At 44.3% G+C, this 14,599-nt stretch overlaps 1 protein-coding gene across 1 annotated transcript in view; it reads left to right on the top strand.

Annotated features, from left to right (window-relative positions):
* The window catches only part of LOC115082157 (integrin alpha-11-like), a gene marked incomplete at its 3' end in the record, with an annotated part of 150,722 nt that overhangs the window by 112,841 nt on the left and 23,282 nt on the right, over positions 1 to 14,599 (top strand). Inside the window, exons 19-21 of the mRNA XM_029586415.1 lie at positions 6,034 to 6,119; positions 8,367 to 8,574; positions 11,693 to 11,791. Of these exons, the coding sequence (XP_029442275.1) occupies positions 6,034 to 6,119; positions 8,367 to 8,574; positions 11,693 to 11,791 (393 nt within the window). The remainder of the gene's footprint in view (positions 1 to 6,033; positions 6,120 to 8,366; positions 8,575 to 11,692; positions 11,792 to 14,599) is intronic.

The following is a 14,599-nucleotide window of genomic DNA, read 5'->3' as shown; positions in this document are numbered from 1 at the left end:
CCTGCTAACTGTGATACATTACAGGAGGACCTTGCAAGACTGGAAGATTGGGCATCCAAATGGCAGATGAAATTTAATGTGGATAAGTGCAAGGTGATGCATATAGGGAAAAATAACCCTTGCTGTAGTTACACGATGTTAGGTTCCATATTAGGAGCTACAACCCAAGAAAGAGATCCAGGCGTCATAGTGGATAATACTTTAAAATTGTCGGTTCAGTGTGCTGCAGCAGTCAAAAAAGCAAACAGAATGTTGGGAATTATTAGGAAGGGAATGGTGAATAAAACGGAAAATGTCATAATGCCTCTGTATCGCTCCATGGTGAGACCGCACCTTGAATACTGTGTACAATTCTGGTCGCCGCATCTCAAAAAAGATATAATTGCGATGGAGAAGGTACAGAGAAGGGCTACCAAAATGATAAGGGGAATGGAACAGCTCCCCTATGAGGAAAGACTAAAGAGGTTAGGACTTTTCAGCTTGGAGAAGAGACGACTGAGGGGGAATATGATAGAGGTGTTTAAAATCATGAGAGGTCTTGAACGAGTAGATGTGACTCGGTTATTTACACTTTTGAATAATAGAAGGACTAGGGGGCATTCCATGAAGTTAGCAAGTAGCACATTTAAGACTAATCAGAGAAAAAAATTTTTCACTCAACGCACAATAAAGCTCTGGAATTTGTTGCCAGAGGATGTGGTTAGTGCAGTTAGTGTAGCTGGGTTGAAAAAAGGTTTGGATAAGTTCTTGGAGGAGAAGTCCATTAACGGCTATTAATCAAGTTGACTTAGGGAATAGCCACTGCTATTAATTGCATCAGTAGCATGGGATCTTCTTAGTGTTTGGGTAATTGCCAGGTTCTTGTGGCCTGGTTTGGCCTCTGTTGGAAACAGGATGCTGGGCTTGATGGACCCTTGGTCTGACCCAGCATGGCAATTTCTTATGTTCTTAAATGCAGTGACCAGAATTGTTTGCAGTAATTTAAGTTGCAACATGGAGTGATACAGAGGCATTATAACATTCTTTGTGTATCCTCCGTTCCTTTCTTAATAAATCCTAATATTGTTTACTTTTTTTACCACTGCTGCACACTGAGCCGATGATTTCAGCGTATTGTTCACAGTGATGCCTAGGTTGCTTTCCAGGGTGGTGACTCATATAATATGAAACCTAATATTGTGTAATTAGTTTGGATTATATTTCCCTACATTTGTTCACATTAAATTTCTTCTGCCATTTGGGTGCTCAGTCTTGCAAGGTTGAACGAGTAGATGTGAATCAGTTATTTATACTTTTGGATAATAGAAAGACTGGGGGCATTCCATGAAGTTAGTAAGTAGCACATTTAAGACTAATCAGAGAAAATTCTTTTTCACTCAACACACAATTAAGCTCTGGAATTTGTTGCCAGAGGATGTGGTTAGTGCAGTTAGTGTAGCTGGGTTCAAAAAAGGTTTGGATAAGTTCTTGGAGGAGAAATCCATTAACGGCTATTAATTAAGTTTACTTAGGGTATAGCCACTGATATTAATTCCATCAGTAGCATGGGATCTTCTTAGTGTTTGGGTAATTGCCAGGTTCTTTTGGCCTCTGTTGGAAACAGGATGCTGGGCTTGATGGACCCTTGGTCTGACCCAGCATGGCAATTTCGTATGTTCTTATGTTCTTACTTTCAAGTGCATCGAGAGATAGCTGAGTAACTTATTTGGCTAACTCCAAATATCAGAGCTAGAGAGATAAGTTGTTAGGATAATTTGTCCCTGCTCAGCTAAGTATGAGAGATATTCAAAACTCACCATTTAGCCACATAACTTGGGAGTTATCCAGCTAAATGGCTCTGAATATTGACCCTTTAGATTTTTTTTGAAAGTGTAAATAAACTTGTAAATGCAGGTGAGCCGGTTGATATAGTGAGCCTAATATTCAGAGCAGGCTGGCTAAAGTCACGATGTACATTCGGCGGCATGGCAAAGCTGCTGAATATACACTTATATGTGCACACTTCACAGGATAATACACGCATATGCGCACACTTAGCAGAATAATACACGTTTATGTGCACACTTAGGATAAGTCACCAGTGTGAATCCCTGTTAAAAAAAAATTTTTTAATCTTTATTAGAAATCTCAATTCTTCAATTTAATTTTTATTATGCTATTTTTTTATTAATTTATTTTTTTATAAATTTTTGTAATAAAGAGACAAGGCCTCAGAACTGGTACTTTAGGTGTAGACCTAAAATTGTTAAACCAGTAAGTTCATTCACCAGCCCATTTTTGTAAGTCTCTTATTGAATATTAGAATTAAATGTCAATATTGCAAATTGTTTTAAATTCTCAAAACTGCTGTAAAATCAATTTTCTTTACTGAAATCGTATTTGTATAATGGGAATAATGCAATTAATCCCTTCTATATATCTATGCCAGCGATAATGAGTATGTTTCACTTGATGAAGAAACTGCTATCCATATTGGTGGCTTGTATCCCAAATTGTAAGCCCAAAATCTTATAGCTTGCACGACTGTGTAGTGGTTTCAGAATCTGACTGACTGAAACTTGCCCGATATTGTAAGGGAGCCGTTCATGAGCTTGCTTGAATATAATTTTTCTTGAAAACAAAAAAAGACGCTACAAGTTTCAGATAAGTGCCTTTCGCTGTATTAAATCAGCAGATACAACAGCCATTCAAGAGAGGCGTGCATTGCTTTGGCTAGACATCAGCAATAAGTTTTGAGATTTTGTAACATGCCTCCTTGATACTTTGTAGCCGTTTCTTGCTGACTCCAATTTAATTGTGTAGCAAGTTGATTGCTGAAAAAAGAAACCACATCAAAGCAAGTTTATGAACGGCTCCCCTACAATATCAGGCAAGTTTCAGTCAGTCAGATTCTGAAACCACTACACAGTCGTGCAAGCTATAAGATTTTGGGCTTACAATTTGGGATACAAGCCACCAATATGGATAGCAGTTTCTTCATCAAGTGAAACATACTCATTATCGCTGGCATAGATATATAGAAGGGATTAATTGCATTATTCCCATTATACAAATACGATTTCAGTAAAGAAAATTGATTTTACAGCAGTTTTGAGAATTTAAAACAATTTGCAATATTGACATTTAATTCTAATATTCAATAAGAGACTTACAAAAAAGGTGAATGAACTTACTGGTTTAACAATTTTAGGTCTACACCTAAAGTACCAGTTCTGAGGCCTTGTCTCTTTATTACAAAAATTTATAAAAAATAAATTAATAAAAAAATAGCATAATAAAAATTAAATTGAATAATTGAGATTTCTAATAAAGATTAACATTTTTTTTTTAACAGGGATTCACACTGGTGACTTATGATCCTTTAACAGTTAGTACATATAGGTGATTTGAATTAGATTCTAACTGATCCTTATTTCTATTTTGGTTCCACACTTAGGATAATACACGTATATGCACACACTTAGCAGGATAATATGTGTATATGTGCACACTTAGGATAATACACGTATATGCGCACACTTAGCAGGATAATACGCATATATGTGCACACTTAGGATAATATGCGTATATGCGCACACTTAGCAGGATAATACGCGTATATGTGCACACGTAGCAGGATAATACACGTATATGCGCACACTTAGCAGGATAATACGCGTATATGTGCACACGTAGCAGGATAATACGCGTATATGCGCACACTTAGCAGGATAATACGCGTATATGTGCATACTTAGGATAATACACGTATATGCGCACACGTAGCAGGATAATACGCGTATATGCGCACACGTAGCAGGATAATACACGTATATGTGCACACTTAGCAGGATAATACGTGTATATGTGCATACTTAGGATAATACATGTATATGCGCACACTTAGCAGGATAATACGCGTATATGTGCACACTTAGGATAATATGCGTATATGCGCACACTTAGCAGGATAATACGCGTATATGTGCACACGTAGCAGGATAATACGCATATATGCGCACACGTAGCAGGATAATACACGTATATGTGCACACTTAGCAGGATAATACGTGTATATGTGCATACTTAGGATAATACATGTATATGCGCACACTTAGCAGGATAATACGCGTATATGTGCACACTTAGGATAATATGCGTATATGCGCACACTTAGCAGGATAATACGCGTATATGTGCACACGTAGCAGGATAATACACGTATATGCGCACACTTAGCAGGATAATACGCGTATATGTGCACACGTAGCAGGATAATACGCGTATATGTGCACACTTAGGATAATATGCGTATATGCGCACACTTAGCAGGATAATACGCGTATATGTGCACACGTAGCAGGATAATACACGTATATGTGCACACTTAGCAGGATAATACGTGTATATGTGCATACTTAGGATAATACATGTATATGCGCACACTTAGCAGGATAATACGCGTATATGCGCACACTTAGCAGGATAATACGCGTATATGTGCACACGTAGCAGGATAATACGCGTATATGCGCACACGTAGCAGGATAATACGCGTATATGTGCACACGTAGCAGGATAATACACGTATATGTGCACACTTAGCAGGATAATACGTGTATATGCGCACACTTAGCAGGATAAGACTACCTGGCTAAGTTTAGATCTGCTCTATGAGGCATCTAAACTTAGACATAAACGTATGCGGCTAACTTTGAATATTGTGTATAAGTTATAAGTCTGACTCACTCTGCCTCAATCTGCCCAGTACACCCACACTTATTATGCGGGTAACGTTTAGCTGTAGGAGGGACTTAGACAGCTAAGTGGCGGCCACTGAATGTGGGCTCATACTCAGCAGCCGCGACTTAATCTCGCTTATAGCGCTGAATATTGGGCTCAGTGTATCTGGATTCTCAGAAGGTGTTTGATAAAGTCCCCCATGAGAGACTCCTCAGGAAATTACAAAGCTGTGGGTAGGAGGCACTGTCCTGCTGTGGACTGGTAACAGAAAACAGAGGATAGGACTAAAAGGTCAGTTAGGCAGAGAAAGGTCATTAGTGGAGTATTGGGATCAGTCCTGAGACCTGTACTGATTAAATATTCATAAATGATCTGGAGAAATGCAACATACGAAGTAATCAAATTTGTAGATGACACAAAATTATTCAAAGTTGTTTAAAAAGCAGTGAATTGTGATGAACTGCAGAGGGACCTTGTGAAATTGATTGGCCACTGTCAGAGACAGGATGCTGGATTTGAAGGTCCTTGGTCTGACGTGCAACTTAGAAATTATTAGATAAAATAACTTCTCAGGTTAGTAAATCTTCTCTCCTGGAGGATATTCAGTGCTGTGTCATCACTTTGTGCCTCTAGCATCAATCCAAAAATGCCGATTTTGTCCTGTTGATTGCAGGGTGAGGTCATTCTTTATTCCTTAGGGCAATGAGAACTACAATTCCATGTATGCAATGGGGAACAGTGAGGCCTGAATCAGCCCCTCTATTTGAGCTAAGTCAGGTCACTCTCTGCTCAGGGGTTCAGTCCTGCTTATGCTATTTCTTGGTGCTGTGGAAGTTTTGCTCTCACCTGACTCTTGTATGGATATTTGCTAATCATATTGGGCCCAGTATTCAGTGCTGGATGGTTAAGTAATGTAGCCAGATATGACTTTTTCAGCTAAGTTACAATGTATATTTAGCAGCACGGCAAAGCCGCTGAATATACACATATATGTGCACACTTAGCTGGATAAGTCTATCTGGCTTAAGTTATACGGCTAACTCAAGCCATTCCTGATCCACCCAGTGCACGCCTCCCTTTTGTGCATGTAACGTTTAGCGGCAGCTGCAGATTGTAGCGGTCTCTACTTCGCCATGTAAATCCCGCTTATCCAGCTAAATAGCGCTGAACGTGCTTTGAATATTGGGCCCGTTTTAGTTCATGGTCTCTCCTAGAGAGTGCTGGGTGACCCAGAGCCCATGTCAGAGTGACTTGGACCATGCTGCAAGCTATGGAGCTCCCATTAGTAACTCTGCTTCTCTGCTGGCTCAGGTGCCATTCTGGAACGGATGTAATGAGGATGAACACTGTGTCCCGGACCTGGTACTAGATGGACGGAGCGACATCCTCACCGCCATGTGAGTACATGGGACCGCATTGCTCTCTGTGAATGCACAGACCATGTAATGGCATCTTTAAAAAGCATTTACATGCTTAAAATTGTGTTTTACACCTGTAAATGCACGTTACCTGTGTAAGTGGGCTTTTGAAAATTGCTATAATACATGCCATTGAATGGTCCATAGGAGATTCACGTGCAAGTGCACTTTATATGCATAAAATGGCTTTTTAAAATTGCTACAATAGTATTTTACATTTACACGTGTAACTCCTTTGAAAATTACCTCCAAAGTGAATGCACGGACTGTGTTATGGCATCTCACCGCCATGTGAGCACGCCGAGCGTGTCATGGGATCTCGCTGAGCGTGTCATGGCATCTCACCACCATGTGAGCACGCCGAGCGTGTCATGGGATCTCGCTGTCCTGTGAGCACGCCGAGCGTGTCATGGGATCTCGCTGTCCTGTGAGCACACCGAGCGTGTCATGGGATCTTGCTGTCCTGTGAGCACGCCGAGCGTGTCATGGGATCTCGCTGTCCTGTGAGCACACCGAGCGTGTCATGGGATCTCGCTGTCCTGTGAGCACGCCGAGCGTGTCATGGGATCTCGCTGACCTGTGAGCACACAATTTGGGTTAAAGTCCCCTGCCATTCTTCAGAAGGGATTTCGTCTGCTTGTAAGCTCCAGATATTGAGCAGCGGGGATCCTCCTGCCTCCTTGTGACCATGGCTGAATTGTGTCTGAACCCCGGGAGAGGGTGAGCCTCGCCTTCTGAGATTCTCAGCAGGGCAAGACCCTCCGTGCCATCCAGTGACGCTGCCTGGGACCCAGCACAGTACAGAGAGGACTTTCAAGGCCATTCTTGCAGTGTTTCCCAATAGGAAAATGCTGAATGCCAGACATAGTTATGCCCTGATGCGACGGCGGAAAATTAATCCTTCTGTCCCATTTATCTGGAAACAATTGCTTCCATCTTCTGATCTTGTTTGTTTCTCATGTTTGTAGCGCTTCATCCATTTTTCATCTTTTCCTGCCCCACCTGAGCTCATCCATCCATCTATTCCTCTCCTCCTGCTTGGCTTCCCATTCTCCTGCTCCAATTTTCTCTCCCGCATTCACCCACCCATCCATCCAATATTTGCTTTCCCATTCCCCTCTCACTGACCTGTCTGCCCTTCTGTTCATCAGCTCCAGTCTTCCCTCCCCACTCTTACCCAGCCCTATAATCCTCCTTCCCCATCCATCCAACCTTACATTCCCTTTCACTAACCTGTCTGCCCTTCTGTTCCTTAATGCCAATCTCCTCTCCCACTCTCCTACTTAGCCACTTAATCTTCCCTCCCCTATCCTCCTACCCATCCATTCTACCTTCCCAATCTTACATTCCCTTGCCAACTGATCTGCCTTCCCCTCTGCTCCCCAACTCTAGCCATGCCTCCCTCTTCCACTAACCCGCCCATTCAAGCTTCCCTTTTCCAACCTTTCTCCCCCTACAACCTCCTATTCCCCCCCACACTCACCCTTCCCTCTTCTCCTTTCCCAGCCTTTGCCTTCACTCATTCCCTAGACTTCCATCTTCTGAATCCTCCAAGCTTTCATCACGACTCCCCTAGACCTAAGAAGAGCAGAGAAGAGGGTCTCGGGAGAGAGACTGCGAGTGTAGGAAGAGAGGGAGGCTGAAGGTGGGAGGGGATGAGAAGCACAGCTCTGTATCGGCTGCAAACACTGCACTATTACTGCTTAATTAGTCATCAAAATCATTGATAAAATAATTAAGAGCTGTATTACCTCTTCAGCCACCTCCTTTTACTCACTCACAGGAGGTTCCTCTAAATCCTGTGAGGTTGAGATTCAAACCCTTTGTCTGGGTAACTTTGAGTGTTTCTGCCCACTCGCCAGGTAAAAAGAGATGGGGGCAGTGAGCGCGGACATTCAGTGCTGCCCAGCAGAAAATTAGTCAGGGACGTCTGGCACGAGTTATCCAGGTGACTTCACCCGCGCGCAGGCCTGCTAAATATTTACCCCCTGATATCCGGAAGGGGTAAATATTCATCGCCGGAGTATTAGCCTGGGGTGCACTGTGCGCTGAGGCTCACATTCCCTGGGGGCGAGGAGAGGAAGTCCAATCATCATGGTTGCGCTCAAGGCCCCGGACGTAGCCCCGGTGAGAGGCCCCCAGGACTGCTGCTGTTGGGACGGGAAGCAGCAGCCCCTGCAGTGCTTCTGATCCTGCAGTGAGCCTTGCTTGTGTTGTCTCTTGCAGGGAGTTCTGCAGACGAGTGCTGAGGAGGTCTCCCGTTGAATGCTCTGCCTACAGCCTGTCCTTCGATACCTCTGTATTTATCATAGAAAGCACGAGGCGGCGGGTGGCAGTGGAAGCGACGCTGGAGAACAGAGGCGAGAATGCCTATAACACAGTCCTCAACATCTCCTTCTCCAGGAACCTGCACTTCTCCAGCCTTATCCTAAAGGTTCAAGCTTCTCGCATCTCTTATCTTATACTTGCCGCCCCTTAAAGTTGGTCAGATATGGCTCCCCATTCACCCCTTAGAGTCAAATATGACACCCCTTACAGCTGGATGCAGCATCCCTTACAGTCAGACATGGTACCCCTTACAGTCAAATCAAAGTTCCCACAGAGAGCCGAAGGGTAACCCAAGTAAAATATCACACAAGATGGGGGACATCATCTGGTGGCAGATTTACTGTGGCTTCCCCCATCTTGTTGTTTGCTCCTTACAGCCAGATATGGCACCATTTACAGTTGGATGTGGTGCCCTTTGCAGTCAGACACTGTGCCCCGAACAGTTGGATATGTGTTTTGTATAGCCCCTACAGTCAGACGTGGCTCCCCTTACAGTCAGATGTGGTACCCCTTACAGTCAGTCGTGGCTCCCCTTACAGTCAGACACAACTCCCCATACAGTTGGATATGTGCTTTGTATAGCCCCTACAGTCAGACGTGGCTCCCCTTACAGTCAGATGTGGTACCCCTTACAGTCAGTCGTGGCTCCCCTTACAGTCAGACACAACTCCCCATACAGTTGGATATGTGCTTTGTATAGCCCCTACAGTCAGATGTGGTACCCTTACAGTTGGACATGGCACTCCGTACAGTCAGACGCGACGCCCCATACAGTTGGATATGGTGTTCTGTAAGGTCAGACGTGGCTCCCCTTACAGTCAGACGTGGCTCCCCTTACAGTCAGATGTGGTACCCCTTACAGTCAGTCGTGGCTCCCCTTACAGTCAGACGCGACGCCCCATACAGTTGGATATGGTGTTCTGTAAGGTCAGACGTGGTGCTCTTACAGTCAGGTACAGTACCCCTTACAGTCAGACGTGGCTCCCCCTATAGTCAGATGTGGTACCCCTTACAGTCAGACGTGGCTCCCCTTACAGTCAGATGCAACTCCCTATACAGTTGGATATGGTCTACAGTCGGATGCGGCGCCCCTACAGTCAGACGTGGCACAGCTTTTTTTTATAGCTGTGGCACTCTTTATAATGCTTGGTCAAAGAAAAGAAAAAAGACTTCTAAAACCAGTCCTTAGTGACTCAGCTGTTGGGTCTGTGAGGAAGTCAGAGAAAAGAGGCAGCAGTTGGAGGGGGAGAGAGGCACCAGTTTGGGGAGGGGAGATACCAGTTAGTGGATAGAAAGGTCATCAGCCTGGGGTTGATGAATTTCTTCTGGCATATTTTGTTATTGTATTTTGTATGTGTTCATTTGACTTTGTTTTTATTGTTTTTAAGTCTACGCTGCCTTGAGATGTTGTAATTGCAGTTTACAAACGTAAAAATGTAATTAAATTCAGTGTAAAATTAAAGGAACCAGCTAGGTGGGGTGGGAAGGGGGGAGAGACAGGTGTGGGTGGGAAGGGGGGTGGAAAGGAAGGATGGAAAGAGAGGCACCAGTGGGTGGGAAGGAAAAAGATTGAGCAGCACTGGGACAGGGGTCAGATGCTTTTTATTTATTGGGAGTCATTTTCTCAGCAAAATCTGTGGATTTAAATTCAGCTGATCCACTCCTGCCTGTGACTTGCTCACTAACATTAGGGTGTGAGTCTTACTCCTGGAAGTGCTCGCTCCAGCACTGCTCGGCTGCAGGCATCCGCTGGTTTCTGAGGAGCGAGTGCCAGTGGAAAATTGTGGGCAGCCGTTCCCACAGAATGGGAAGAATGCAGGGGCCTCTTCTACTGTGCAGAGAGACTTGCCAACAAGAATAGCTCCCCAGGCACAGGCAACACACACTCGGGCAAACACTTCTTGTAATTCTGCACACTCGGATCACTTTCCACTGAGCAAAAGCTCCATTACAACATAGGCAAAAGAAATCTAATTGATTACACACATACACCCTGCCACACCACAGGAAAAGTAAGGCTCAGGCAGCAGCAGTGCAAGCTTCTCTCAATCTCTCACTCACACACACACTGTGCTACAGAGAACAGGTATAACACAGGGATCAGCAGTGCAAGCTTCTCTCAATCTCTCTCACTCACACACACACACACTGTGCTACAGAGAACAGGTATAACACAGGGATCAGCAGTGCAAGCTTCTCTCAATCTCTCTCACTCACACACACACACACACACACTGTGCTACAGAGAACAGGTATAACACAGGGATCAGCAGTGCAAGCTTCTCTCAATCTCTCTCACTCACACACACACACACACACTGTGCTACAGAGAACAGGTATAACACAGGCAGCAGCAGTGCAAGCTTCTCTCAATCTCTCTCACTCACTCACTCACACACACACACACACACACACACACACACTGTGCTACAGAGAACAGGTATAACACAGGGAGAAGCAGTGCAAGCTTCCCTCTCTCACACACACACTGAGAGCACAGGGAGCAGCAGTGCAAGCTTCTCTCAATCTCACACATTCACACTGCCCTACAGAGAACAGGTGTAACACAGGGAGAAGCAGTGCAAGCTTCCCTCAATCTCTCACACAATCACACTGCCTCAGAGAACAGGTATAACAGAAGGAGCAGCAATGCAAGCTTCCCTCTCTCACACACTCACTGAGAGCACAGGGAGTAGCAATGCAAGCTTCTCTCAATCTCTCACACAATCACACTGCCTCAGAGAACAGGTATAACAGAAGGAGCAGCAGTGCAAGCTTCTCTCCCTCACACACACACACACACACTGAGAGCACAGGGTGCAGCAGTGCAAGCATCTCTCCCTCACACACTCACCGAGAGCACAGGGAGCAGCAGTGCAAGTTTCGGATACATGCATGCATACACACATACGCACTCTGCTGCACCACAGAACTGGTAGCAGCAGTATAAAAAGTTCCATCCCTCACCCACACTCCTCCAAAACATAACAGCATGGGCAGCTGCATTGCAAAGTTCACACTCATTCCTTCATCCCAGAAGAGGTACAGCACAGGCAGCATCAGTGCAAGCTTCTCTCACTCGCACAGGACTGGTATAGCATGGCAACTGTAGTACAACCTTCCTTCACACAGACATGCACAACACACTGCAACCATTACCACCATATCTCTCATCTTTTCTCATAGTGTAACTGTAAACTGTTCTCTGTCTGGTTATGTTACAGGATGACTCTGATGTGAAAATTGAGTGCATGAATGAAGATAGACTTTCCAGCACCAAAGTCTGCAATGTTAGCTATCCATTCTTCCGCTCTAGAGCCAAGGTAATGTAAACTATCCATTCTTCCGCTCTAGAGCCAAGGTAATGTAAACTATCCATTCTTCCGCTCTAGAGCCAAGGTAATGTAAACTATCCATTCTTCTCCTCTAGAGTCAAGGTAACATTATCTATCCATTCTTCTCCTCTAGAGTCAAGGTAACATTATCTATCCATTCTTCCCCTCTAGAGCCAAGGTAACATAAACTACCCCAGTCTTCCCCTCTCGAGCCAAGGTAATGTAAACTATCCATTCTTCCGCTCTAGAGCCAAGGTAATGTAAACTATCCATTCTTCTCCTCTAGAGTCAAGGTAACATTATCTATCCATTCTTCTCCTCTAGAGTCAAGGTAACATTATCTATCCATTCTTCCCCTCTAGAGTCAAGGTAACATTATCTATCCATTCTTCCCCTCTAGAGTCAAGGTAACATTATCTATCCATTCTTCTCCTCTAGAACCAAGTAACATAAACTACCCCAGTCTTCCCCTCTCGAGCCAAGGTAACGTAAACTATCCATTCTTCCCCTTTAAAGCATAGGTGACATAAACTATCCATTCTTCCCCTCTAGAGCCAAGAGCCAAGGTAACATAAACTACCCCATTCTTCCCCTCTCGAGCCAAGGTAACATTATCTATCCATTCTTCTCCTCTAGAGTCAAGGTAACATTATCTATCCATTCTTCTCCTCTAGAGTCAAGGTAACATTAACTATCCATTCTTCCCCTTTAAAGCATAGGTGACATTAATTATCTGGTTTTCCATTCTTGAGACAAGATATTATTAACTATCCATTCTTTCCCTCCAGAACATAGTTAATGTAAACTACCCCACTCTTTCCTCTAGAGCCAAGGTAACATTAATTATCTGGTTTTCCACTCTAGAGCTAAGCTAATGTTAAATATCCAATCTTCCGCTCCAAAGACAATCTAAACACAAGGAGCCCAGTATTTGAACACCATCTAGCTGGATAAGTTGGAATTATCTGGTTAAGTGGTGGCCGCTGAATATCTGGGTATATTCAGCGGCTGTCACTTAACTGGATAAATCACTTATCTGTCTAACTAGATAGCTGGATAAGTTATGGGCAGTCAGTGAGCAGATCAGGGTGGCGCTACTTATCTGGCTAACTTACGGGCCATTGCAATAAAGTGCGCTCATGCTGAGTGCACCTTTAGCCCCAGTTTGGCCACGCGTTTTCGACGTGCTATTTTTACCCCATATACAGAAAGGGGTAATAGCGTGTCAAAAATGCGCGGCCAACCCCCCTGAAACTAATAACACCCGCAACATGCAAATGCATATTGATGGGCCTATTAGTTATTCCCGCGTGATTCAGTAAGTAAAAGGTGCAGTGAAGCCGCACATTTTACTTTCAGAAATTAATGCTTGCCCAAAGGCAGAAGTTAATTTCGGCCGGCACAGGGAAAGTGTACAGAAAAGCAGAAAAAACTTAGCGATATTAAGTCAGAGGCCCCAAAAATTTAAAAAAAAATATATATCTGCCTGCGGCCCACGGGTCGGAAGACGGAAGCTCAATCTTGCCGGCGTCCATTTTCCGTACCCGTGGCTGTCAGCGGATTCGACAACCGACGCCAGTAAAATTAAGCGTCGGCTGACAAACCTGCTGACAGCCGCCGCTCCTGTCAAAAAGGGCGCTCGCCTGCTCTCCCGCGAAGTTTTCTGTATTGGCCCGTTAGCCGGATAAGTACCAATATTCATACTTCTCTGATTAAGTTAATTGGATAAGTTAAACCTGCCATAGAGCAGGTCCAACTTAGCTGGATATAACTTATCCACCTAAGTAGCACCGAATAGTCATGCTGCTGAATATTATCCGGCTAACTTACTTAAATGGATTGCTTTCAGTATTGAGGCCGGAGGATCTCTACAGTCAAGGTAACTCTAGAACCAATGTAACATTAATTATCTGCTCTTCCCCTCTAGAGCTAAGGTAAGCCATAGGGAGAGAGCTTTCAGGCGTACAAATATAGAGACCAATCAGAACTCTAAGAAGGCGTTAAGAACCTTGGGGTCTTTCCATAGGACCATCAAGTGACCCCGTCCCTGTTTTGTGACTGTAAAATAATCCAGGTCTTTGAACCATGGAGGGTTCTGAGGCTTTAGTACTGGTCAGGGTCCGACGTGCGTTCTCCTAGTAGCCCTCTCCTTGCCCTTGTCTCCAGGTTCAGCACATGACCTTCCCTTGGGTCTTCTGTACAAAATTGCTGATCATAAATAAAAGTTGGCTCTTACAAACTGTCTGGCACTAGCAGACTTAGTAGCTAAGAAACGTTTATCCTGTTATGCTGTTTAAGTTTCTACAAATTGAAATAAGAAAGGAGAACTCGGCATCATATGCTAATGTAAGTAAAAAAAAAGTGTCGTTAATTTATGAGTAACTTGTCTGATACGTGAAGAACAGAGCAGATAGTGGGGTGCTGGAGGGCGTAGGTGCCAGTTCTGTGGCGGCAGAGGGTGCTTGAGCACCACCAGTATTCAGCAAACTCCTTCACTGCCTGCAGGCAGGAATAATTTATGGTAAGCTGCTTCCAGTGGTGGAGAAACTATTGAATTAAAATGCGCTGTCCTGGGGAAAGGGATAGCGGTCGGAATATGGGGGCTAGGCCTGAAGCAGCAGCAGAGAGGAAGAAAGATGTGAAAAAGAAGTGGTGAGAACTGAGAGAGGTGGACTTTCTTCCTAGGTGCCTCCTCACCCTCCTCCCCTCGCACTCTTTCTCTCCCTCACTCCTTTCTGGCTCTCTCTGCTGGTGAATGATGGGAAGGGAGGGGGGGGGGGGGTAGCGTTCATTTTC

This window comes from Rhinatrema bivittatum, unplaced genomic scaffold (assembly GCF_901001135.1).
Source record: "Rhinatrema bivittatum unplaced genomic scaffold, aRhiBiv1.1, whole genome shotgun sequence".
Lineage (NCBI taxonomy): Eukaryota > Metazoa > Chordata > Amphibia > Gymnophiona > Rhinatrematidae > Rhinatrema > Rhinatrema bivittatum.
Note: the sequence above shows the minus strand (reverse complement) of the source record. Positions and strands in the feature narration are given on the sequence as shown.